General features: G+C 41.3%; 4 protein-coding genes and 1 long non-coding RNA gene across 7 annotated transcripts; 2 read left to right on the plus strand and 3 right to left on the minus strand.

The window, feature by feature from the left end:
• The first annotated feature begins 8,083 nt into the window (after nt 1-8,083).
• On the plus strand, nt 8,084-12,099 carry LOC115661400 (protein CHAPERONE-LIKE PROTEIN OF POR1, chloroplastic). The gene is given in 6 exon segments (XM_030583688.2): nt 8,084-8,321; nt 8,569-8,633; nt 10,566-10,948; nt 11,668-11,744; nt 11,836-11,902; nt 11,904-12,099. Coding segments are annotated over 6 exon segments (681 nt in total). The 5' UTR covers nt 8,084-8,262; the 3' UTR covers nt 11,934-12,099.
• Nucleotides 12,100-12,512: 413 nt separating this feature from the next.
• Nucleotides 12,513-14,081, minus strand: LOC115692015 (tetraspanin-8). Its single transcript, XM_030618772.2, has 2 exons — nt 13,390-14,081; nt 12,513-13,081 (listed from the first exon to the last, which is right to left on the minus strand). The coding sequence occupies exons 1-2, from the start codon at nt 13,891-13,893 to the stop codon at nt 12,767-12,769; spliced, it is 819 nt and encodes a 272-aa protein (XP_030474632.1). The 5' UTR covers nt 13,894-14,081; the 3' UTR covers nt 12,513-12,766.
• Nucleotides 14,082-17,192: 3,111 nt separating this feature from the next.
• LOC115691204 (protein MIS12 homolog) lies at nt 17,193-20,812 on the plus strand. 3 transcript variants are annotated; one of them, XM_056314796.1, is made up of 7 exons: nt 17,205-17,410; nt 17,508-17,565; nt 18,412-18,531; nt 19,055-19,150; nt 19,226-19,364; nt 20,082-20,213; nt 20,348-20,812. In XM_056314796.1, exons 1-7 carry the CDS (start codon nt 17,289-17,291, stop codon nt 20,407-20,409), a joined length of 729 nt encoding a protein of 242 aa, XP_056170771.1. In that variant the 5' UTR covers nt 17,205-17,288; the 3' UTR covers nt 20,410-20,812. The 3 variants fall into 3 exon arrangements, with proteins under 3 accessions (XP_056170772.1, XP_056170771.1, XP_030473648.2); XM_030617788.2 differs by having other exon boundaries at nt 17,216-17,410; nt 20,082-20,219; XM_056314797.1 differs by lacking the exon at nt 19,055-19,150 and having other exon boundaries at nt 17,193-17,410; nt 20,082-20,219.
• Nucleotides 20,813-21,023: 211 nt separating this feature from the next.
• On the minus strand, nt 21,024-22,062 carry LOC130138862 (uncharacterized). The gene is made up of 2 exons (XR_008817134.1): nt 21,660-22,062; nt 21,024-21,200 (listed from the first exon to the last, which is right to left on the minus strand). It is a non-coding gene; the product is annotated as an uncharacterized LOC130138862 (long non-coding RNA).
• Nucleotides 22,063-24,451: 2,389 nt separating this feature from the next.
• On the minus strand, nt 24,452-26,964 carry LOC115690602 (uncharacterized). Its single transcript, XM_030617013.2, has 4 exons — nt 26,701-26,964; nt 25,447-25,550; nt 25,032-25,086; nt 24,452-24,951 (listed from the first exon to the last, which is right to left on the minus strand). Exons 1-4 carry the CDS (start codon nt 26,841-26,843, stop codon nt 24,819-24,821), a joined length of 435 nt encoding a protein of 144 aa, XP_030472873.2. The 5' UTR covers nt 26,844-26,964; the 3' UTR covers nt 24,452-24,818.
• Nucleotides 26,965-27,225: the final 261 nt, after the last annotated feature.

The raw sequence follows: 27,225 nt of genomic DNA on the forward strand, positions 1-27,225 counted from the left end.
GTGATAATTCCACTAGAAAGAAGTTGTCTTACTGTGTCATGTCTTCGACGTATGTGTCGAGACTTACCGTTATACATGACATTCCTTGCCCTTCCTATTGCCGCTTGACTGTCACAATGTATACAAATAGCGGGCACTGGTTTAGGCCAATTAGGAATATCTTCCAAGAAATTTCGAAGCCACTCTGCTTCTTCACCGGCTTTATCCAAAGCAATAAATTCTGATTCCATAGTGGATCTAGCAATACAAGTTTGTTTGGATGATTTCCAAGACACTGCCGCTCCCCCAAGTGTGAATACATATCCACTTGTCGATTTTGTGTCTTTAGTGCCGGTTATCCAATTTGCATCACAGTATCCTTCAAGTACCGCTGGATATTCTGTGTAATGCAAAGCATAATCTTGAGTATGCTTTAAGTAGCCCAATAAACGTTTCATAGCTTTCCAATGATTTTCATTTGGACTAACTATAAATCGACTTAGCTTGCTAACCGCACAAGCTATGTCTGGCCTAGTACAGTTCATGACATACATTAAACTGCCTAGTATACTAGCATACTCATTTTGAGCCTTACTTTCACCAGTATTCTTTGAAAGATGTAAATTAACATCTATCAGAGTCTTTACTGGTACAATATCTAAATTCTTGTACTTTTCAAGAATCGTCTCGATATAATGGGATTGTGATAGAGCTAATCCTCCATATGTTTTATGGATTTTAACTCCTAAAATAACATCTGCAACCCCCATATCTTTCATATCAAATTTACTTGTGAGCATGCGTTTGGTCGCCTTAACAACCTCACTATCGCTGCCCATTATAAGCATGTCGTCTACATATAAGCACAAAATGGCAAAACCATTATGAGTGTTCTTAACATATACACATTTATCACACTCATTGATCTTGAAACCATTCGACAACATGACTTGGTCGAATTTAGCATGCCATTGTTTCGGTGCTTGTTTCAATCCATAAAGTGACTTGATAAGCCGACATACTTTCTTCTCTTGTCCTGGAACAATGAACCCTTCGGGTTGTTCCAAATATATTTCTTCTTCCAAATCCCCATTTAAGAAAGCCGTCTTAACATCCATTTGATGGATTTCAAGCTTATACACCGCTGCTATGGCAATTAGCATCCTTATAGATGTAATTCTAGTAACAGGTGAATAAGTATCAAAATAATCAAGACCTTCTCGTTGCTTGTATCCTTTTACTACAAGCCTAGCCTTATATTTATCAATAGTACCATCCGCTTTCATTTTCCTCTTGAAAATCCACTTACATTGTAGTGGTTTATTACCGGGAGGAAGGTCAACCAATTCCCATGTATGGTTTGACAAGATGGATTCAACTTCACTATTGATAGCTTCTTTCCAGAACGGGGCTTCTGGCGAAGTCACAGCTTCTTTGAATGTCCGAGGCTCATTCTCTAACAGATACGTTAAGAAATCAGGTCCAAAAGACGTGGAAGTCCTTTGTCTTTTACTACGTCTAGGTTCATCCTCAATTGGATCATTTCTAGATATAGTATCTCGAGACCTCTTATTATTATCAATTGGCTCATATACTATGTTATACGGAAATATATTTTCAAAGAACGAAGCGTCCCTTGATTCAATGATCGTATTAACATGTATATATGGGATCTCTGACTTATGAACAAGAAAACGATATGCATTGCTATTCTGAGCATATCCAATAAAGACACAGTCAACAGTCTTTGGTCCTATCTTAACCTTTTTAGGCTTAGGAACCGCAACTTTAGCCAAACACCCCCACACTTTGAGATAATTCAAGTTAGGCATTCTGCCTTTCCATTTCTCATAAGGAGTTTGTTGTATCTTTCTGTGGGGTACTCTATTTAAAATAAAATTCACCGTCAAAACAGCTTCCCCCCACAAATTCTGTGGTAAACCGGAACTATTCAACAATGCATTCATTGTTTCCTTTAAAGACCGGTTTTTCCTTTCCGCCACTCCATTAGATTGCGGCGTATAAGGAGGAGTCATTTGGTGAACGATACCAAACTCAGCACAAATTTCCTCAAAAGGAAATTCATATTCACCTCCTCTGTCACTTCTTATCATTTTAACTTTCTTATTCAACTGAGTTTCAACTTCGGACTTATAAATTCTAAAAGCATTCACAGCCTCATCTTTGCTACTAAGCAAATAAACATAACAATACCTCGAGCAGTCATCTATAAATGTGATAAAATACTTATTACCACCTCTTGACGGTATTGATTATATATCACATATATCTGTGTGTATTAAATCTAAAGGTTCTGAGACTCTATTGTCTATAGAATGAAACGGAGGCTTAGAAAATTTAGATTCAACACACACTTGGCATTTCTCACTTGAACAATCGAATTTTGGCAATAAACCCATGTTCATTAACTTCTTTATCGACTTATAGTTAACGTGTCCTAATCTAGCATGCCATAAATTAGGAGACTCAAGCACATAAGCAGAAACAACTTTATTCATAATATCATTGGGTACAACAGTCATTACATTCAACTTGAAAAGACCATCACTGAGGTAACCCTTTCCTACATACATCTCATTCTTGGAGAGTACAAACTTATCGGATACAAAAACCAACTTGAAGCCATTCTTGCTAAGAAGAGATCCGGACACTAAATTCTTGCGTATGTCTGGCACATGTAGGACATTGTTTAGTGTCACAACTTTCCCAGATGTCATCTTTAGAGCAACCTTTCCAACACCTTCAACCTTAGAGGTCGATGAATTACCCATGTAGAGTTTTTCATCACCTTCCATAGGCATGTAAGATGAGAACATTGATTTATTGGCGCAAATATGACGAGTTGCTCCGGTATCAATCCACCACTCCTTGGGGTTTCCCATCATATTACACTCGGATATCATAGCAGTTAGATTGATATCATCAACACCATTGGAAATTTGTTCCACCACATTAGCCTGAGTTTTCTGTCTTTTCTTGGCTCTGCAGTCTTTGGCTCGATGTCCAGACTTGCCACAGTTGAAGCACTTGCCAACGAACTTCTTCAGGCCTTGGGTGAATCCCTCTCCAGACTTGCTAGGCATTTTCCTCTTCTTGTTGGGTTTTGATCCTTCTTCAACAACATTGGCTCTTGAGACCGCCAAATTGCTGCCAACTTTCTTTTCGGAATTTCTATTGTCTTCCTCTATCCTCAACCGAACAATCAAGTCTTCAAGTGACAACTCCTTTCTCTTGTGTTTGAGATAATTCTTGAAATCTCTCCAGGATGGTGGCAGTTTTTCAATGAAGGCAGCCACTTGAAATGTCTCACTTAGAGTCATTCCTTTAGCATGAATATCATGCATAATCACTTGAAGCTCTTGAATCTGACTTAAGACGGTCTTTGAATCAACCATCTTGAAGTCCAGAAATTTACCGACAATGAATTTCTTCAATCCGGCATCTTCGGTTTTGTATTTCTTGTCCAGACTATCCCATAACTCCTTAGCCGTTTTTAGCGGACTATAGACGTTATAGAGAGTATTGTCCAGACCGTTGAGGACATAGTTGCGACACAGGAAATCAGAATGATTCCATGCATCCACAGCAGCAACCTTTTCTTTATTTGTCTCTCCAACATCCAATTTAGGACCATCCTCATTGAGGAATCTAGCCAAGTTCAAGGTCGTGAGATAGAACAACATCTTTTGTTGCCATCTCTTGAAATCAGTACCATTGAACTTTTCTGGCTTTTCTCCGTGATTCGGAATAGGGTTAACCGGAGTCGAAGCCGAAGCCATTTTTGAAATATAAAAACAGAACATATTCACAAGCAGAATCGGAATTATATGACTACGAATAGAATCGTTTGTTCATGAGCAGAATTGAAAATTTTAATATGAACCGGAACGAAAAATTGTAACAAGAACAGAATGTGTGAAAAGAATGTACGAACAGAACCGAAGCAGATCGAAAACAGAATAACAATTCAACGAAAATTCGTCTTAAGATTGTTGTTTGGCTAAGTTCGTATATCAGAAATTAAAATCAAACGCTATGAAAACTAACCTGAAAGCAGTACAACCAAATAAGCAGAATGTTGATCCGAACCCAACGAATTAACGTCGTGTCCTTAAGACGAATTTGGCCCCTCAATCAGTACCCGAGGATATTGGACAATCGTCTCTCAGGATAGAACGGATCTCGTTCCTCCGAAGCGGTACGTATTCGGAGGACTCCAACGAACGCAATTTTGCAGAACAATCGCACCAAATGACAATGATGAAGTGAATATGCGTAGAGTGCGTCGGGAAAAAATGAATGCCACGTAGTGATATCTTTTCCGAACTAAACTGTTCGATCTTATTCAAGTGGCGAAAAAATGAAGAGTTGCGAGTTTTCGTGAACAGTAGCGAAGGTTCACTTGAACCGGTTCGGTTCGTGAATAGTCGCGAAGGGCTTCGGTTTTCCGTTCGGGCGAACCGAACCTCACGAACAGACATGTTTATTTGTCCAAAAAATAAATAAATAAATAAATTCTAAACAACGTGTCTGTTCGAAAAAAATAAAAAAAACCGATGGAGAGTGGACCCGGAACCGAACCGAGCCGGCCGGACGACCGGCGGCGGCGCGTGCGCGGGGGATGGATCGACCTAGCTTGACGTAGGTCCTCTCTCTTCCACAAAAGTGGGGTATCCCTTGGGGCCCAAACCCATTTGTGAGGCTCAACTATTTGAACCCATCTCCCATCTCTCTTCTACCCTATGTGGGACACTTTCACCCACACACTTCTCATTCAATTCTATGGGATTTTGGTGCCAAAATCCCAACATATAATTGCTTATGTATAGGCGCATCCAATTCCTCCCATTACAGGAGAAGAACATTACTTTGGGTGCGCATGGCAACGATTATGTACCCGGGAACTGATTTTGCTCAGAAATGATTTTTTTTTATTCCGTGCTCAGGAATAATTTTTAAACATTTAAAGGCGTAATAGAAAAAGAACAAAAATGCGTTCGGTAATTGCACAAAATTCATTTTAATTAATAATATTTTAAATATTTTAATATTTCTTTCTTTTTTTTTCTTTCTTTTCCTTCCCTTCCTTGGCCATGGCCGGTCGTCAGCGCTGGCGACCGGCCACAGGCCAGGGCCAGCAAGGGCATCGCGGCCGGCCTCGCCTTGGCTGGGCGAGGCTCAACCTCACCTAGATCTGGCGAGGTCGACCTCGCCGTCGCGACCCATCTCCCTTGCCTAGGTCGGGACGGCAAGGTCAGCCTCGCCATGGCTGGGCGAGGCCTCGCCATCGCGGCCGCGAGCCTCCCTCGCCTAGGTGGCGAGGGCCGCGACGCCCTCGCCGGCCTTGGCCTGTGGCCGGTCGCGGGCGGTGGGCCGGCGGCAGGCCAGGAAGAAGAAGAAGAAGAAACCAAAAAGGAAGAAAAAAATCAAGAAGAATCAGAAATGGGAAAATTGTTCCCAGAATCAAGAAGCTACTTTTTTTTGCTTCTTAATTCTATTCCAAAACTGATTTTGGGAATAATTTTTTGCAAATTTGTGCCGGGAACAAAAAATTTAATTAACGGATTTCTGTTCCCAAATTGATTCCGGAAATAAAAGAGCAGAAATTTTTACTATTTAGTAACTTGCCAAACGGGTCCTTAGCTACTTGAAAAGTTGATAACTAAAGTAGTACGATGATCCAAACACAGGAAAATGCAAACACAGAGAGGTGAGGCTTGGGGCAGGGGATGAAAAAAAAAGAACTCAGTGGTCGCTAAACTATTTCTGATGAAATTAATATAGCAATTTTGTAACTTTTCAGGGTTTTATTTATCTTTGAAAGATTTTTTTTTTTTTTAGTTTTCGGTTCATTTGAATGAACATTTTTGAGATAAACTGTGTTTGGACGTAATAAATAACTTGAGAATCGTCGAAGTGTTATTAACATCTTTGTAATGGCAAAAAGTGGACAGAACTAGGGAAGGAGAGACACATGTAAACGCGTGTAGTAAAAGTACTTTTCGGGTAAATTTATGACGGTAGTTACCTGGATGATTTATAGAGGACCGGAGGAGGGGAAGCTGATCCAAGGCCGAGATACCCTCGCAGACGGAGAAGTTGTGGCCGATGAATCCGCGGATGACAGAGGATTCAAGGTTTCGGTGTCCATCACCTCTTCCTGTCGCTCATCGACCGATCTGATCAGAGCCAGAACGAAATAGAGACTGGGAGACTGAATGCCGGACTTGTCCAGTCCCCCAGACTCTTGCTCTTTTTTCAGGAGGTGCAAGCATCGTATAGCAAGACTTCCTGTCGAGTTTCCGAGCCGGGTAAACTGGCTTAAACCGGACCCGGGCTTCCCCCTCCTTGCTTCCTATGAACCGAGATGATGTTTCTAGACCCGTAAACTGTCCGATCCGAACGCAGCATGTAACTAAGACTGGTCGCTACTCGCTCTATTGTTAAGATGTCAAAAGACTCACCAGCTTGGTCTATGGGAGGGATGTATACAAGTCCAGATCCAGCCTCCGCGAGTTGTTCAACTTTTCAACGATATGCACTCGCGCAGATTGAGCCTCTGTAGATAGCACAGCTCGCAGACCGACTCTGGAAGAGCTTTAAGCCAACTGCAGACATAAAGGGTAAGGTGATTCCGGCAACTTCTCGACGGGTGAGTTTTTAAGATGCAGAGCACGCAAGCCCTGACGACACTTCATGAATTCTGGATACTTAAACCCGAGCAACCTCGAGCGAGCAGTCCTGAGACCTTCTTGTTGTCCAAATAGTAACTATCAATCACTACATGAGGGGTGCTTCCATTGATAGTACTTTCCCCCTCAGAATCATCATGACCCTCCCTTATATAATCTTTGTCCCCTCCAACATAACGTGCAAGGGTCACGCATCAGATCGTGCATCTCGCATGACCTTATGATGCCCCCGCTCATCCTTAAGACCGGCAGCTCTGATGGCGGACACCGTGCTGCTCGGCACTCACTGCTTTCTCGAGCTGTGTTTTGACACCAACCCAATGTTCCCAGATTTCAGGAGGTCGCGGAGGCCAAATGTCTGGCAATTTTCTCGACAGCACGCAGGAGGCTGTTTCGACCATGTTTCTCTCACAGAGAGAGAGAGAGACGAACTGCGCTGGTGAGTGCCTCAGGAACAAGATGGAGACGTACTGAACCTCTACTGGTAGAAGAGCGTTTCTTTTCTCCCAGAACAGAACACTGCAACTACAGATGCGGATCTGCCCCCTTGTCAATTTAAAACCATAACATCATCCGTTGTTAATGCATTTACTTACCGTCTTACACATCACGAGGTCTTTCTTTATACATGAGGGCAAGTATAACGAGCCATTGTGATTAGCTTCGTCGGAAGCAACCTGGACAGTGCATTTGGAAACTAATATGTGGTTTGACTCACGTTTCTTCGATACCAATATGTCCCTCACCGTGCATTGTAAGGAATTAGCGTTCTCTCGAATCTTCATAGGGCCTTAAATGTATTTTATTCTTCGGGAAAAATTGCAAAAGCCGCCCTACGGTGGGGTCCGTTTCTCAAAGTCTCTTAAGACTTTAACTTCATTCCAAAGCGCCCCTGAATTTGATCGCTTTGACTCAATTGTCCTCCGAAATGGCGTCCGGTTCTTAAAGTTCCTCTCGGACTAAAATTTTGTTCCAAAATCGCCCATAAACTTGATCACTTGGATCCAACATCGCTGGAAAACAACATCCCACCGATGAACACGTGCACGTTCGCCCCATCATTATGGATAAGAAAGCATGGCCGGGGCTTATATTGTTTCATCAGTCCGGTGCGGTGCGGTGCGGTCCGATTCCCACTGGTTCCAAATTTTGGAAACCGGAAATCGTTTAGAATCGGTCGATTAGGTCCTTAAGTTGGACCCGGACCATGCGCACCCCTATCTACCACCGAAACGAAAACAATCGAGAGAACCATTTCCCCTGTACTGCTGCAAATTTCATTACCCAGACTAATCTTGCACTACAAATTTACCAACACAGTGGGCCTGGGCTGGGTCTCACACCATATCGTCGCGGCCTTCATACATGTATTATAGAGGGACGCCATAGCCTCAACCGTAGTTCTTCCTTTCTCTATCTCTCTCTCCAGCTACCCGATAGGCGTGTACCTGTTGCGGTTGGAGGGTGGGCGTCTCCTCCGCTTCGTCTTCAGACCCCTGCTTCGCTTTCATGGAGCCCCAGCTTCCCTCGATTTAGGGTTTCTCTGGTATCGTCGTCGTCATCAACAAGGATGGGCGTTCTTTCCCTGTCGAACCCCGGCTTCGCAGCTCCTTTCCTCGGCCAAAAACTGTACCCTCTCTCTGTCTCTCTCTTTCATCGGAGAATCGAAGTTGTTGTTCGTATGGGATGCGTTGAGTAGTTTTTGTGGTTGATTGCGCTTCTGCTCTTGATATGGATTCCAATTGAAGTTGGAATTGGACTGGTTGATTTTGCTTCGCTTTGAATTGTCATGTGTTTAGCTCCGTTTTTTTTTTCTTCTTCTTTTTAGGTGGTAACTTGTTTATCTTCCTGGTGTATGTACAGTTCGTGCGTGCAGTGGAACTTTAAAGAAGCCGGCGTCTTCTGGTGCCATCGTCCGGACGCCTAGATGTGCACTTGAAGGTAATGTCCCTACGTGTCATGCGTGTTGACCCTTTTCTTTGTTATTTCTTTTCGTGGAGCTTTCTAGACGGGTGGATGCATATGTGCGCGCGTTATCTGGGTTTATTAATCCATCAATTCTGTTTTACCAGAGGCTTGGGAAAGTTTGTTTTTTTATTTTAGTCGGCGCACGACGCGAATGAAGGTTTCCATGACCGTGATCAATGTAATGGGTTGACAAAATGATGTAGTGGTCCACGCGTATTTATCGCACTTAGCTTTGATGGAGATGCAAGCTCTGATACAGGAAGACCCGTATTTTCAGCCATTGCATTTGTGAGGAACCGTTGGAAGATTTGTTAGAGCATATAGGAGATGAATAACGAGGATGAGAGCCTGTGGATTTAAAGCATTGGTTGGGCTGTGCAGGAGTAGTCCAATGGATAGTTATAGACGTGCGAAGAATTTATATTAGTTTGAAACTGCATAAATCACATCATTTCTGACTAAAGTCGAAGCTTAACTCAGTATCCATAGAGTATCCTAAAACGGAATTGTGAGACAAAACAGCAGCTTTTTTCTTCATTATCTTATGAACTGGTTAAACCATATTGACAAGTGAGATAATCAGTTGTTATCTACTATAGTATGCAGCATTGCACCCTGCAATTAGCATTTGGATAAACCAGATGAGTTGTTTAACTCTTTTGACTAAAACTAAGAGACTGGTGCCTTGGTATTCCGAGACAGTAGCTTGACAACAATGGCAGCATAAGTTATTTTCTTTTCCTTAGAGATATGGTATGATGAACTGACAATACAATTTAAAATTCTGTACTTCCTTCAGCTTCTCCATATTCAGATTCTTCCTGGCAACAAAGATATCCTTGAGGTGAAAATTCGGTTTTCAGCAATGGACGAACATTCTTTCTATCAGGAGGCCAAGAGAGATTCTTTGGCCATGAAAGTGGAAGATTTTTAATCCTCTGTGTTTTGAGATTGGTAGATGAGCATGACTGTTGGTGTATTTTTTCGGCAGAAAACCTTTTCATTTGGACAACTTTTAGTTTTATTCTGGACTTAAAAAGCCCAAACCGTCAAATAGCTTATAAAAGTTCAACTAGGGAGTTCTCTAGTCCCAGGAGAGCACGATTTTAGTTATTCAATCTATTAAGGAGCTGTTCCATTCCTAGAGAAAACATGATTTTTTTTTCCTTCAATTGTGCCGCAGCACTATCTCAAGCTCAACACTATTTAACCTGGTGGCAATTCAAGGGTCATGTCACGTTCAGTTTTTTTTTTTTTTTATTAATTGAGGTAGACGCAATTTTAATAGGGTGATGCACATTGCCATCCACTTGGCATGAATGGAGAGGCTAAAACCATGCTTTCCTACTTTAAACTCACCTAAAATACTAAGCTCACGAGTGATGCTAACAGCTTCACATATTGTAGTCATCTTATTTTGTTTTCGCTGGGTCGTTGCATATACATTTAGTCATGCAAGAGGACTTTCCTTCTTTTGGCAACACGAGAGCATAGAATTTTTTTTGGTCGAAAAAGTGAAATTTTTTTTCCAGAGCCATGTTCCAAAATGGGAGGTTTTATGGCGTGCTGAATTATGTGTACAAGAATTCATTTGAGTGCTTTTTAAGATGGCCAACTATGAAAGGTAATGTGCTGTTGCAAAATTATAGTCCTGATGTCGTTTCATATTTCAAGTTCAGACTTCAGAGGGCTTGCTGTCTGTTTCTTATGTGTGTTTTTTGGTGACTGCTTTGGAGGAAATCAGAAATTTTAAAATTTCCTATAGTTGACTTAGTGACGATACCCAGATTTCATCTTGAGGAGTTGTGTGAACTACGAAATGTCACTCTGGTTTTGCGGTGGCGGTGGGTGTGTTGATGTCTTGAGCTTTATTTCAAGAGGATTTTTGTTTTCGCTTTGTTCTAGGTAGTGCTCCAACATTTCCTCGACTCAATGTTTGGGATCCTTATAAGCGCCTTGGTATCAGCACTGATGCCTCCGAGGAAGAAATCTGGGGTTCGCGGAATTTTCTCCTACAGCAGTACTCTGGACATGAGCGTAGTGAAGAGTCGATAGAAGCTGCTTTTGAGAAATTACTGATGGCAAGCTTTCAGCAAAGAAAGAAAACAAAAATCAATTTAAAAAGCAGATTAAAGAAGAAGGTTGAGGAGTCACCACCTTGGGTCCAGAATCTACTCAATTTTGTTGAACTTCCTCCAACTGATGTTATATTTAGAAGATTATTTCTCTTCGCATTTATGGGTGGGTGGAGCATAATGAACTCCGCTGAAGGTGGACCGGCATTTCAGGTTTGTCTTTTTTCTTATTCTGGTCACTGCAAGTATGATTATGTAAGTTCTTCCTTATATGCTCGGTACATTCTTCCTGATTAGAATCATTTAGCTTGACTGGAAGAGGAATAAATAAGTAACTGGGGACTTGGGGTGCTGCTTGGAATCAAGACAGTGCATGGATGAGCTTAACCCTTAGAATAGCGGCATGTGGGAAGTCAAATTTTTAGCATGATGATCATAGTAAGATAGGTTCGAAGACAATAATGCTGTGGGGCAAACCATAGATCTGTGGTATCCGTCAACCTAAACTCAGTCTTCTTTTTTTCCTTCTCTATCTCAACTTTGATATGCTGCTTACAAAGATAAATAGATCTCGCAAAGGAAGGAGCTTCTAATAATGAAGCTTAGCTAGTGGAACCGGAATGTCTTTTCCATTGTGGGAACGTTGGCATCAATTACTTAGGGAGCACCCTGATGCTTGTGTCTGGTGAACCGCATAATTACCTCATAGAGCTTTTGGTTGCATTTGTCTAATTTCCAGGGAGTTTCATGTTCTCCATTTGGGTAGCTTTCCCTTGTTTCTTCCTATATTTCACAAGTCTGATACCGTCATTTAAGATTATGAGGTTTTTGTTTGCCTTTTTACTTTAACGAAATACCAAATCAAGTTGGCTTCAGATCTCGGTTCAGGGTTCGAATGCGTCAAATTTGTAAGTTGAATTTAATTTTTGCAGGTGGCAGTCTCTTTGGCAGCTTGCATATATTTCTTGAATGAGAAGACAAAAAGCTTAGGTAGAGCTTTTGCTATTGGGTAAGTAAAGCTTCGATTATGCGATCCATTGTGCCTCCTATCTTTCACTTGTATTGAGGTCCTTTACTTTTTGAACTTTCGCTGCCTGCAGACTGGGAGCACTTGCAACTGGCTGGGTTTGTGGATCTGTCCTTGTGCCAATGATCCCAACATTTCTAATACAACCAACCTGGACGCTTGAACTCTTAACATCGCTAGTGGCATATGTGTTCTTATTTCTTGGCTGTACCTTTCTCAAGTGATGGTCTTTAACAATAGTGGCACTGGAATTTTGTTGCATCCAGAGTTTGTCAAGTGACTAATATGCATTGCAAATTCAACTGTTTGAAAATGTTGGGCTTCCATTTCATTTCCATCCGTGGACATTCTCATTGTTTGTCAGAGGATAGTATGGACAATACCGATTTCTGGCTGATGATGGTCTCCTCTGTTTATAGCGCGTGGTCCATCCAGATATGGCTTATATGCAAAACTATGTTTGTCCTAATTGCATGCATTGGCCCTGGTGAAGTTGAAGTTTCCTTCCTCTTCTTCGAAAATGCATTGAGGCCATCTTTCAGCCATTACCATTGCCCTGTTGTACATGGTTATAACTGAATGTACGAGGTTTCGGCGTTGCTATGGGATGATTAGAAAGGTCGCAAAGCTTTTAACCGGAGTGGAGACTTCGGTAAAGGCGGAAGCTTCTTCATTGCCATGTCGTGGTATTAGAACGTGCTTTGGACAGACAATGGTAAACAAAGGTTGGTTGATCGAGTCCTCTTAAAGAGAAATAGCATCGGATAAGGGAAGACAAGTTGAATAACTTGCAGAATATAGTGCAGGCTTCCTAGACATTCATACTCTTTACATTGCCATAAACAAGTAACTCTAGTGCTTAAGAAAACATTTTCATAGGTAAATAAAGTCTATGTAAAGCTTCATTAACTAGACAATCTAAAACCAATCAACCAAAAGAGTTGTAAGGTTGATTCGGGAAGATCATCATCTAAGCCAGCAGGACAACTTCAAGCATCACAAATTCAAGGATAGCCTCTGTACTTGGCATAGACGCGGTCCTCGCGATTGTTCCTGGAAGCGCAGCATCCGACGCTGTAGACAACCATGTAAATGACGACGAGAAGAACATTGCATATCAGCAAATCTCTCCATTCCGTTTTGCCATTGGCTAGGAATCCTCCTTTGCATGATTTGCAGTCGTAACACAAGGTTTCCTGGTCGTTGCTCCACGTTATACAATCGGTGTCGGGCACTGCCGGGCCCGATTTCGGAACCGTCCAATAGGTCGCATTCTTGAACTCGAAACCGCAATAACTCGGTGGCTTGCAACAACCGGACTGAAAAACAAGCGAAACCGAGATTAATGTGAAATTTTTTTTAAATAAAAATTCTGTTGGCACGGGTTCATATCATGAGGTTAGCTGAACTTCACAAATCAATAAGCTTCTGTATAAATTCTTAAAATGCAGAAATTATGCATGACTCCAAGCTCATTCATAATTACTTGGAAGAGCATCAAATGAGTCTTTTGAAAATAAAAAGGCCAAATTGTGCACTTCTTCATTTGCACATATGCAGATACTTGCATTCAAATTACACTCGCTAAAGTTTAAAAATCAAAGAACAGTTTCACAATTGAAAGTACCTGTATGGGCGACAACTTCTGCTTATAAAACTCCGCCTCCGTCTGATGAACGTCTTCGCTGAGCCTCCCACAAAGGTTGGACTCGACCAAGCAGCTACGAATCCCATTCCATTTCTCCCCATTCACCAGATTATTCTGCATCCAATGCGAGTAGTCCCCTAACCGGTACTCCTTAAACCCTTGCCCCGAGACCACCTTCCCCGCGCTCTCGTTCGTCACGAGGAACGCAAACACCGTGAAGGCGATGAGCGCAACGATGGACAAGAACAGCAGGGTCAAGTACGTGTATAGGAAGAAATTACTCCGCCCGCACGATCCGATGAGTCCGATCAAAGAGATGACCAATAGGACGACGCCTGCCATCAGGAGAGGGCTCTGTAGGGACTTTTGGCATTCCGTGCTGCTGCGCACCATTAAATTGGCGGACGTGCCGATGGCAACGAGCGCTAGGACGGCGGAGACGATGTTTAATATCGTGACGATGGTGTTGCTGATGCGAGCCATGGCAGGGTCGGGGCCGAATCGAAGGAGAGCTTTCTTTCTTCTTTTCTGGGCGTCCGGGCATGCGGCCTCTGTGTTTCAATGCATGAATTGGACGTGGGATTTGAGGTTGGTGAACGTTGGTCTTCTGGTTCGTGTAACAAAGAATGGTTTGACGTTTGTTCTAGAGGAGATGGCAGTTAAAGAGACAGCTACGAAGAGATTGTTTGCACTTCTGGATTTGTAACTGCTAATTCTATATTTTCGTGCGCGTAGAAAGAAAGATGTTTGCTTAACAGGTTTATCTTTTTTCCGTCTTTCGTTCGGAGAATCCCTAAATATGTTCTACACAAGTTCATTTTGCTTGCACGTGGAATGATTTGATGAGTTTCCAATAATGAGATAAGAAATGTCATCTCTCCTCTAAAAAAACAAAAGGTGCCAAGTTGGCATTGCCACGCTATCAATTTACATCGACATGTGTTGAAATCTTGGTTGTCATCAAGCATTGTTATTTACGTTGTAGATGAAGGAGAGCACATTGAAAAATCGCAAATCTCATGCATAACTTGCGATCAAGTTTTAAACTTTTCGATTGATACGGTGAATTCTAAATATGCAAGTGAGTACATGTGGCAAAATAACATTGAAAATTGTAAAGCAACATCTTTAAATTGCAGTATTTAATGTATGTTTTTGATTTGATTATACATTTTAGTAGAAACCGTCGAGTTGATTGGATCTATAAAAGATTTAAAACTTGATCGCAAATTTAGGAACAATGATTTTGTTTCCCTTGGATACGGTTTAGGAGCAGAGTGGGGGCTGTTCTTATTGTCCTTCGATTCTATCTAGATTGTAAGTTTTGTTTTATTTTTCCTTTTTCTACCAAAACCTATTTTCATATGGTATACTTATAATATAGGGTTAATATCACGAAAAATTGCAAACTCGTATGCATATAACAAATTTACATCAAACTAATTTTTTGACCATTAAGAATCCTAAACTGATTCACTTGTGACAAATTTACCCCAAACTAATTTTTGATCATAAAAAATCTCAAACGGGTACATTTGTCACAAAATTTCTAGAAAAGTGAGTTCATTTTTGGGTGTTTGGCTAAAACTTAAAAAAGAATTGGAAAGTATTTTTAGTTATTTGATGAGGAAAATTTGATAGTAAAAATGATAAAAAAAAATTTGTATTTTTTAAATTATTTTTTCTCTTTCCTTCTTTGTCCTCCCATTTGCCTCTCCACCTCAACCGCCTCTCCACCACCACCATCGCCCATCTCCGACAACCTCGCCTCCCTCCACCTTGGCCGCCTTGTCCTTGACCTCGGGTGAGCTCGAGCGCACCGGGATCTGGCAAGGTCTTAAGCAAGCTTGCCTCGCCAGATCGACCTTGAGCTCGAGCCAAGGCCCTCGCCGTGCTGCGTCTTGGCCAGTTGTTGGGCTACCAGCCGTCGCTGAGGCGCGCATCCAGCGGAGGAAGAAGAAGGAGGAAGGAAAAGAAAGAAAAGAAAAAAGAAAAAAAGAAAAAGAAAGCAAAAAAGAAAATAAAAGGTTAAAAATAATAAAATATCAAATTTTTAAAAAAATATATTTTATAAGAATAATTTCATTAATCAAGGACTTGCGCACAGTCTTTGTGAACTCGACTAGAGCTCGAGCGTCAAGGACCGAGCACGACTTTTGCGGACCTGAGTTCGAGTGTTGGAGCATCAAGTATGGGCACGAGGGGTTCGAGCCTAGCCTTGATGGTCCTGGGTGTAGGTTGGTGAGCTCGACCTTGTCTACTCGCACTTGTGGCTGGTTGCCGGCCTCGGCAACTTAGGACTAGCGAAGAGAGGAAGAAGGAAAAGGAAATAAAATAAAATAAAAAATATTAACAAATTCATGGGGGCAATTTCGAAAAGTATTTTCATCTTTTTAGATTAGGAAATTCAATTTCCTAATTTTATACATGAATATTTTCCTTGATCGAAAATGTTTTAAGTTGACTTACCATTTTTGAAAACCAAACAGGTGAAAGTTCAGAAAATGGATTTATAGAAAGTTAGTACTTTCCCTCAAATAAACGCACCTTTAATTTATCAAAAAAGAAAGGAGAGGTTAAAGATTCAAAATCCACGATATTAAAAAAGGGCCGCGTTTTTTCCACTCCTCTTTTAGCTTAGACACTCCTTTTTTTGTATTTTGACAATAGTATCCCTCGTGGAGTCTACCACTTCTGGTACAGCTCTCCAAAAGTGATCTTTTTTTTATATTATTCGATCAATTTTTTTTCTTTTATTTTTTGCACGTCCTACTTTTTTTCTTCTTTCTTTTTTTCCACCCCTTTGACGTCTCAATTCTCTGCTCTTACAAATCGTCTACGCCTCCCGCTCCTTCTTTTTCTTCTTCTTCTTCTTCGTCGTCTTCTTCTTCTTCTTCCATACATCTCATCGTCCTCTATTTTCTATCTATGATGCCAACCCCGTCATCCTCCACACTTCGATTATAAAAGGAGCACTAGTTTTCTCTACCAGAAAATGGGAAAAACGGCATTAGAGAAAAAAACAATCACCTGATAAAAACACGATTTTCAATTCTAATCAGAATTGGGCGATCAACTACGAAATTGATTAATTCTAATCGATCACTTTCGTAAAATTATTTTTGTTGAAAATAAAATTTTCTAAGAAACCTAATTCTTTCTGCGTTGTCAAGTAAAATCTAGAAAAATTTTAACATAGACACTTCTTTAACAAGATCACTTATTTATAAACTTTCACTTATGTTGTGTCTATCACCATCACTTTTTTTACTCGACAAAGCTTATTTCTACGGAAGTAAAATCCAAAAATAAAAAGGAAAACATTGTGCCTTTAATATATATACGGATTACCCATGATAAACAAAAAAAAAACACGAATTGCTTAATTATGGTAACTAGATCCTAAATAGTAAAATGAAAAATAAAAAAAAATAAGGAAAGTAAATTGATTTGGGGCCACAATTTAAATTTCAGTTAAATGATTGAGGATAATTTTGTCTTTTCAATGGAAAATGGAGTGGATTAGTCGTATAGTTATAGGGGTGGAAATAGCGCCTCCCTTAAAAAAAAAATCAAAAGAAACTTCATAATCCGCCGTGGGCCGTGGGGGCGGGCCCAACATGTACAAAACCAAAAAGCCCATATTGCTTTACATCCTCTTTCGTGATCCGACCCGATCAGACGGCACATAAAAAAAAGGAGGAACATGACCCGACGGAGTCAGTCTCATCGGTACGTGATACGATCCACCACCACCTCTCTCCCTCCCTCAGCCCCTCTCTGCAACCTTCTCGGCGGGAAATTTTTTTCGAAAAACTTCTCGAATCGCTCTCGCTCTAGAGTTGTGTGCGTTCAGATACTTAAGGGTTTCGTGGGAAATGGAAGGAAGCGAGAGCGAGGCGATGTTCGAGTCGCTGAACCTGAAGCCCCAGCTTTTCATCAACGAAGTCGTCAACAGCGTCGACGATCTGCTCGACGAAGCCCTCCTCTTCTATCATCAGTAATCCTTTCTCTCTCTCTCTTAATTTTTACAATGCAATGCTCTTTTTCTTCTTGTTGTTGTTGTTGTGGTAATGGTGTGATATTTGCTTTTACAGACGAGCATCGAATGTTCTGGGAACCGAGGGCTCGGACAGGGCTCGAGATCTGGGCAAGGTGTTACACTCTTGTCGATGTCCCGTTTGATCGGTTTCGACTTATTTGTTGCTTTACATGGGGCTTGGTTTGTCTGGTTTTGTCTTCGGAGAGGAGTGAAAGAGGCTGCGAGGGAGGGGTTTCGTTAAGCAATTTTTCTCTTCTTTTTTTTTTTTTTTTGGGGGCGTGTTTGTGATTGGCCGCGAAAATCGAGTTGAGACACGTCTTAGACTCAGATTAGCAGCTCAAGTATCTGTTTTACCAGAATTCAACTGACTACCCACCTGTGGGTAGCTCACAAAATCTAGATTTCTAAGCTTGAGCCGGACATATGAAATGTGATGCAAGCTGCGCGGTTAAAAATCTAAGCTTGACGAGATGTTTCATTTCCCCCCATCCATCTAGTTGAAAGCCTCAGTTCTGTTTGGCGAGTTCGCGGGTAAAGGAGGAAACAAAGATCGTAGATGCGTTTTGTTAAATGGCTCATCTTTCTACGTCATGATCTTTTTTTTCTTAGAACCATGAACCTTGCGTAACTTTGGGGAGGACAAAGATCTCCAGTGTAGACCCCATCCCGATCCTTTTATTACTTTGCGGGCATGAACCTTCTCAGTTTCAATCTGGGACACTGGCTGGACTGTTTTAGATACTTTTTCTGATCTGATCATTTGAGAAAATGGTCAAACGCTTCTCGATTTGAGCATCATTGCTTTTTAATGTTGCCTTTATTGCACGTTGTGGGCAATTGCGTTGATTTTCTGCATATGATTCTAGAAGTGACATGTGCTCCTCTTTGTTGTATGATGAAAGTTCTTCAAGATTTATCTTAACTGCTTATATCTGCTAGTACACTGTCTTTTTATGCAGGGTGTTGCCTACTTGCACAATATGATTCAATCAGTTCTGGATAAGCATCTTGGTATGTGGGAGAAGTACTGTCTTCGCCACTGTTTTAGTGTTCCCGAAGGATTTTCTTTTCCCAAAGATGTACGTTTTCTCTTCAGAGATTTATGCAATGTAAAACTTGCGAATTGTTACTTTGTAGTTGTTGTAAGAGAATGATTATGCCAGTTGTGACTTTTTGGAGCAATGCTTTGCCCGACTCTACTCTTCTTGTCAGTATTTAATTGTGAAATGATTGGATATTGCGACATTGTATGATAGGACCCAGGCTTCATGTTGCCAAAGAAAAGGGCTAATAGAGCCCCTTTTATATGTTCTTACACTGCCTTTGGATTGCAATTTATTCAGTCAGATTTGGAGAAGTTTGAATGCCATAATCTCATTACTGCATGTGCATCTTCAAATTTTGTCTGCTGAAAAGTGTAATTGGATGAGGTGAGGAATTGTGACATCAATAGACTTGGTAGTGGATGAACAGTCTTTTTTCGTTGGACTCTGAAAAAAGTGAGGTCTCCTTGCACCTTCCATTCATGGAATGGAAGATACTTTTCTGTTATCAGGCTTATCATAGTGTGGTAATCTTTTTTCCCTTTTATCGTTTGTCTAGAATACATCTGCTGGTGACATTCCTTCATCTCAAGATCCAATTGTTGATCTCGAGCTTCAAGAGCAGTTGGACTCATTGAGAAACAGACTAGTTTCGGTAATTACATTTTTAACCATGATTGAATGCCTTACATTGAATTTCTGAGTTTATTTACTGAAGTAGGTTACACAGGTTATAAAGGAGTCTGCTGAGCTGAATCAAGAACTAGAAGTACTTGAAAGGCATGCTGTCTCAACTGACCAGTTTTCTAAGGTTGTTACTGAAGCACTGGAATCCACTAGTCAAAGCTCTCTGCACGACACATTCCAAGGTAATTTTCCTGGTCCATTTAATTTTAATTAACACTTGTCTTCATCTTTACACTGGAGTTCTGGAATTTGATATCTGGTGTGAGTATGGGTTTAATTTTCATGTCTTTCTTTTAACACATTGACGATTAAATTGCTCCATTCACATAGCTACTGTTGACATTTTCTTTTGGATAAGCATGGCAGCACTAGACTTTTGTGTGTACATTTCAACTGTTTTTAGCTCATCTTCGTACTTGATAATATATTCATATGGAAGTTAATCAAAATCTTAGGATGTGCCAATACTTTCTTCAGTTTTTACCTGCGCTATTTGAAAATCGGCATCACCTGAACGGCAGTAGGTATCTTCGTGGACACTGGAATTATAGAAGTCTCTTTGATGCTCAATCTTTATTCCACTAGTTAGTGATAAACTAGAGTGACATTTCAGTGCTTGCTTATTTGCTGTTTAGCAGCCGCTAACAACTCGTTTTGTAAGGGAAAATGAAGCTCATATCTAACTGTAGTTCCGTTCAGTCATTGCTCCAGTGACAGTGTCAGTTGAGTTTGTTTTTGTATCTTGGCTTGTTATACTACTGGAAAAAGTTTCATTTTGACAATGATTTTAAGTAACTGAACAGAGGAGATAGTATTCAAGTTTATAGACATGGGTCTCGATAAATGATGGATTTAGTCAAGTTTTTCTGACAATAGTCTGCTGACCAATTGTTTTGTAGAGATGATGAGAACTGCAGATGAACTTCGGTGTAAAATAGCAAAGTTCAAGACCAGAAGGATGGAAGAGACAGAGAACTCTAAGAAAATGAGATTAGACCATCAAAAGAACAATTTCTCTATGGTAGATCGTAGTACCGGTAATGAATCTTTGCTAATTCTACATTTCTAAAGATATATGGAGGGACTCCCTGGTTATAGTTGGCATAATAATGTTTTATAACCAAAATGGTTGGCGTTTATAATGGCGGTAACTGTTACCTTGCAGGCCTCTGCGGTGCAAAGCTGGAAGATCTTCAACACTTTTTGACCGATTTGAAGAAAATGTGAATTTTGATGATCTTTGCAGTCAATAAGTTCTTATAATTGCAGAATGGCTCGTGTGTACTATATATCCAACAGGGTTTTGTCTATAAACAAGGTTGCTTGACTCTTGACGATTATAAAGCAATTGTCGTAGCAAGTAGGCCGCTTTGGATTGATAGGTCTCCTCGTGCGGAAACCAGCAGTTTAGGTCCTGGGATGGTGTTCGTGTAATGTCATCTTGCAAAACAGCTATGGGCGGCCCAGGCACAGATTGACCCGACCAGCTATGGGCCGGCACAATGTTGAAGGAAAAACAAATACGACCATTGTTTTAGGCTTTTAGGGCTGATTTGGAATATGAAAATGATGCTTGTTTTTTGCGAGTTGAAAGAATTTTAATAAATCCTGGATCTGGAGTTGATTTCAACATATGAAGCGTCCCAAACCCTTCGGTAGTAACTGTAATAATCGGCGGCTGTTTTGTTCTCTCATTTATCGTTTGTCAGCTGTTTTGTTTTCAAAGTTAATGTCGAATCTGCGTCGTTAATAATTGGCGGCAGAGACAGGACAGTTCTCGGTGGGGGAAATTCTTCATCGGGCCAATCAACGGTTTTGTGCATACCCTGAACAATCAATCATGCTATTCTAGGACAAGCATCGTAACTTGTATAGATTTATAAACTAGCACGAGGAATTGGCAAGTATAAGACATCTGTAATAGGATTAAAGTTGGCAACTATAAGAGGACAATGAAAGAACAGCAGCTATTAAGGATCCACCTTATCCAGTAGTTCATCAGCTCTGAAGTTCTTCACCTGATATTAGGACAGAAATTAAGGGGCGATCAGCCAACACATCATTCCTAGTTGGTTGAGAAAACAAATATAGAATTGTCGGTAAATGCTACGACGCTCAAAAGTGGCATTGGCATATGCTTAAAAGATATATGATGCAGATTTTCCCTCATGCATCGCAGACGCATGGTGAGGCAATGGTGTAAAAGCAGGAAAATGGGTTATCTTCAGGCAATTGACTTGTATAAAGGAAAATAGAGAGCAGAATTGCCATTTAAGCTAAAGCATATATCACTAGCGATAACTCTCTATCATGGACAAGAGCCACTGTGGCAGCAACCTGTCAATCTTCCATTTACATTTTAGCTGAGCACAGACTTCAAGCAAGGATAGTAAAACATAAGTTCAATATCCTTGATCATGTGTCATATTATGCACATTTTAGTTCTAGTGAAGGGAATGAGTACTTCAAACACGCACCTCATAGGTGTTTCTTGTAGTTCCCGGCAATCGCATTGTCGTCTTCTCTGCCGTGACGTATCCAGAGCCAAAGAAATGCCGGCCTGAGCGTCGGCAAAGACCGCCTGTTCCCCGGCGCTCGGAAGAACTTTACAGTGAGCACCGAAAGTGTTCCATCTCCCTTCTCATCATCGCCGTTTGATGTATTCCCCGTCCCCATCGGCTCGAGATGTGATTCCTTTTCTCTGATTTTCCCCACTTCTAATTGTAGCTCGAGAAGAGCTCAAGGATTTGTACTTCAGTTTCAGGATTGAGCTTGACGATGCGGTGAGCAATCCTTAATCTATGTTTCATCCTATTTTTGCGGGATGGTTTGGTTGTTATGATTGAAGAGTTGCGATGTTTATGATCATCGGACTACAGAGAAGGCAATCATCAGGAAAGAGAAGCACCTGGAAGAAGAAGCTGATGAAGACGAACAAGTTATCTACAAAATTAAAGTTCGCGCTAATGGTACATTTTGGGGCTCTCTACTACATTAATTAGTAGGTCTTTTCTGTTTTAATAGTCTCAGACATGAGAAAGTGCGTTAGCATCGTTCCCCTTGAGATTCTAAGGTTTGTGAGGGGAAAAGTGCCATAAAAGTCCTAAACTTTTTACATTAGTGCCAATTTAGTTCTAAACCTTTTTTTGATGCCAATTCAGTCCTAAATCTTTTGCATTGATACCAATTTAGTCATAAACCTTTTTTTGCAATTCGTTCTAAACCTTTAAATTGGTGTCAATTCAGTCCTAAACCTTTTATTTTTGTCCAATTTAGTCATTGCCATTTTGATTGGAATTTGCCGACGTGGACCCTCCGGCAAATCATCCTGACGTCACGTGGACAAATTAAATAATATTTCAAATTTTAATTTTTCCTTTTTTTTTTTTTTTTCACTTTTTTTGGTTTCTCCTTCCTCCTAGCGGCGGTCCAGCGAGGCCGGCAGGTCGAGCCTCGCCCGGCCGCGGCGTGGCCCAAAGCCATGCGAGGCTCGCCTCACGCGCCTCCGGCGAGGGGCCTCGCATGGGGCGAGGCCAAACTCGCCCGGATCGCGAGGTTGGGCCTCGCCGCTGCGAGGCCCAACCTCGCGATCCGCGAGGCCGGCCTCGCCCGACCATGGCGAGGCTCGCCTCGCCGCGGCCTGGCGAGGGCTCGAGCCTCACCATGGTCGGGAGGCTCGACCTCGCCGGATCTTGCGAGGTCGAGCCTCGCCCGACCAAGGCGAAGCCGCCCTCCTAGTGGTGGCGAGGCGAGCTCGCCGGCCTCGCCGGCCAGAGGAAGGAGAAACCCAAAAAAAAGTGGAAAAAAAAAGAAAAAAAGGAAAAAAATAAAAATTCAAAAAATATTAAAATATTATTTAATTTGTCCATTACGTGCCCACGTCGGCGCGGTCGCGGGGCAGGCATCCACGTCGGCAAATTCCGGTCAAATTGGCCGAAAGGACTAAATTGGAACAAAACAAAAGGTTTAGGACCGAATTGGCACCAAAAAAGATTTAGGACTAAATTGGCACGCAAAGGTTTATGACTGAATTGGCATCAAAAAAGGTTTAGGACTGAATTGACACTAATGTAAAAGGTTTAGGACTTTTATGGCACTTTTCTTAGTTTGTGAGTATGGAAAGTTAAGCGGGATAAGGACGGTAGAAGTGTCATAACTTTCATACAACGCTCACTTAAGTTCCACTTCCGGCAAATCGTCCTATGTGACTTTTTAATTAATTTTTCATCCGACGTGAATTTTTTAAATGTTTTTTTAAAAAAATTTAAATTTTGATTTTTAGTTTTTGTTTTTCTTATCCTTTCTTATTTTTTATTTTTTCAGGGCCGACTAGGGTCATCGGTGACCCTCGCCCAGCTGCGTTGCGGCGGCGCCTTGCCTCCGCAAAGGCCCGGGCAAGGCCATCGCGGCCTTTGCTCGGGGTGGCGCGGCCACGAGGCCGTTGCCGATTTGGGGGGTCGCGGGCTTGCAGCCGGCGAGGGTCACTGATGACCCTCACCGGCCCTAAAAAAAAGACAATTAAAAAAGGAAAAGAAAAATTTTACTCACTAGCATTAAAAAAAAAAAAGCTAATTAAAAAATTCCAAAAAAAATTCAAAAAATTCAAATATATATTAAAAATTATCCACGTTAGAATCGGCGAAGCCACGTCGGACGACTGACGTCTACATCGGATTTTCTGGCGAGGCAAATCGCCAATGGCACTTAAGTGATCGTTTTTTCAAATTTGTGGCACTCAAGTGATCGAAAAAAAAGTTATGGCCTCAAGTGAGCGCCGTACGAAAGTTATGACACTTCTAGTGTTCTTATTCCAAAATTAAGCAAGGAGGAAAGTGCATTGATGGGGTTTAGCATTTACGGGAAACAGAAGAATTTCCAGGTGGGCGCATTGAATATATAGAGTTGGCACTCAATTTAAAAAGATATACCAGTGCCATGTCCATTCTCGTGCTTCCTTCTGGGGATCGATGGAGTTTAGCATTTACGGGAAACAGAAGAATTTCCAGGTGGTTGCATTGAATAGATAGAGTTGGCACTCAATTAAAAAAATATATACTAGTGCCAGGTCCATTCTCATGCTTCCTTCTGGGGAGAGATCTCCAGGTAATTTTCACACTCATAAGAAATTTTGTTCAATTAGTTTCTGAATTTTTCACGGTGTCCGGCTCAAGCGTTGAGGCCCAAATTCGCTTCAGTCTACCGAGTCCACAGCTCAACTCTAGCTACGAAACTGTTTGAGCGACCATATATCTACAGATAACCATGCACATGGGAAAAAATTGCATCTCCTCAAGGACTAAATATTGACTTGGAGTACACATTGACAAGCAGGGTATTGACTTGCTCTATCACGAACTCAATTCTCAGGGCCATTCATTTCAGGCTTTCTTCCAAAATGAAGAGTATATCATAAAATATACAAGAAGGCATCCTCTGATTCCTCTAGAAACTCAGATTCTCAATAATCGGTCAGTAGACCGTATAGCATTTCATTCTTTTGCCTGGTGAGTATTACCAAAGACTGGATGTAGGTGGTGAGAAAAAGCACGCTTCATTAGCTTTAACATTCTATTACGTCAATTTCTCCTTGAATTGTGAAATCATTAAACCCAAGTACGAGAATGAGAACATCAGGGTCAGTCCTTCTTCTTCAGTGGATGCTTCCCATTTGAGATGGCCATAGCCGTTTCAGCTGCTGAAGCTGAGCCGCTGCAGCTCTGGTCCTCAAAACTGTTAACAGTGTCTGCGTATGATCGGGTATAAGGCCACCTGAACATAAGTAATCCGGTTTAGCCTATGATGCAGAATGATAATTGCAAAAATTGACTATGTTATAGAATTTAGTGCACCTGCTTGACTTTATAACCTCACCATCTATTGTCAATTCCTCGTCAAATATGTCACCTGCAATTTGAGACTTGATTCAGGGCAAAATTCCTTGATCCCCACAACCAACATAAAGGATATAACACTTTCCTATTGTGCTAATTTTTCCATAGGGCACCGTAGGTAAAGAATGCATATGTTCCACATCAACATACAGAAACTAGTGCAATCCTGATCCTGAATGTCAGTCACACCAATGCAAGAGACAATATGACAGGCTAATTCTGAACATCGAATCTTTGTTTTTGATTGAGCGGCCAGTATCTCAAATAGCGTTTTGAGACACAATCATCGTAGCCTTTATGCTTCTGCTAATATTCAGCCTTTTGTCCCCTAGGTAGCATAAAGGCAAATAAGCTCAACTAGAAAACAACAAACCTCCGTATATAGTCTTTTTTGAGAAGTACTTTGCCATCAGTCGTCGAGTATAGTCTGCTTCATATTTTCTGTACTTTTCAATGTCCCCGGCATCATTAGAGTCCCTGTCCAATATTGAGACCATCATTAATCACCTTGGCACTGACAATTGTGAATGTCAACTGTGACTGTTAACCTCTCAATATTTACGGCATTTTCAAGTACTGTAATTTATCACAGCAAGTGAAACCAAGAGGAAACTCAGCATGAGCTAGAAAGAGAGAGGACCATCTAATAGTCTAATACATAACATAAACAGCTGACATGCAAAACCACAGTGGCACACTGGACTCGGTATTTCACCAACATCTTTACCAGAGAGGTCATAAGGAAGACGACTGATTGTGACTCAGAAGAATCTGGGGTCCAGCATGCTCCAAAGAGTAGTCCCAACTTATAACTCAAAATTGGTACAACTGAAAAAATGATACTATCACAGAGATGAGCCCGCCATAACAGTAATGGACGGGATTCTCCCCCATGGATGTATATACAATTCCATGAAAGATAAGCAACGTCACACTGATCAGAAAAGCGCGTTGCGGTTAGCATGTCATTTCAATCATTTCGATATTAGCAAAAGAGTACTCCAAAACAGAGTGCCCATGAATCCGTCAACGGGTTGTTTCTTAGCAGTCAAACAAACTCCGACACTCAATAGTTTGACTGAAGCCATACTTGTTCAGTTCACGGTACTTCCCCGTAAACATTCCCCAAGACTCTTATAAGAAAGATTCAAACTTTTCAAGAAAAGCGCAATGTGGTTAGCATGTCATTTCAATCATTCGATATTAGCAAAAGATTACTCCAAAACAGAGTGCCCATGAATCCATCGAAGGTTATTTCTTACCAGTCAAACAAAATCCGACACTCCATAGTTCGACTGAAGCCATACCCTGTTCAATTCACGGTACTTCCCCGTAAATTATTCCCCAAGACTCTCATACGGAAAGATTCAAACTTTTCAAGAAAGAACCATCACTCATCCCCAATTTCCAACTCTAGCCGAAACAATTCTCAACACACAACCAATTCGAGCTCGGCCCTCTTTCAAAATCCAGCTCAAACCGAGGGGATTCAGGAGAACTCGACCTAAACAACGATTGCTCGTCCGTCACGGAGTCCCAAACCCCAACCGCCCGCTAAGTAGCTCTAAGTTTTGATGAGCTCTAACACAGCGATTGCACCACGGGTAATTTGGGAAGAGAAACTCACCGGGCGAGCTCGTTCGAATCAGGCTTCCTGTCCTCCGCATCTCCCGCAACGTCGCCGGCGCCGGCGTCGGCGTCGGCGTCGGCGTCGACCTGGGGATTGGGCGGGGCGGTGGATGGAGGATTGGGAGGTGAGGGAGGACCCATTGAAATTGGAATTTGGAACTGGAACGGCTCGCTCAGTCCGCCATTGAAGTAGAAGAAGAAGGGGTGTTCACTGACGTTGGCAAGAGTGACTGTCGTTAGGGCGATTTCAAGACCATGTTTATTTTAGTCGGATCGCACTAGGAATTATATGTAGGATTTAATGAAAAATGAATATTTTAAAAAATATATTTTCTTAAAGTTGATCGTTTATATCACTTGAAATTCATGAAAATATTTAAACATAAATCACTATCGACAACGAAAATATCTTTTATTACATTATTTATTTTCTACGGAACATTCTCAACATCATTTCTTTACATAACAAGGCATAAAACATGAACAGGCATATGTCAATGACACGTTTTAACATATAATTAAA

Source organism: Syzygium oleosum, unplaced genomic scaffold (genome assembly GCF_021117445.2).
Source record: "Syzygium oleosum isolate NSW1041296 unplaced genomic scaffold, Sole_v2.1 Sole_v2.09, whole genome shotgun sequence".
NCBI classification, from domain to species: Eukaryota; Viridiplantae; Streptophyta; class Magnoliopsida; order Myrtales; family Myrtaceae; genus Syzygium; species Syzygium oleosum.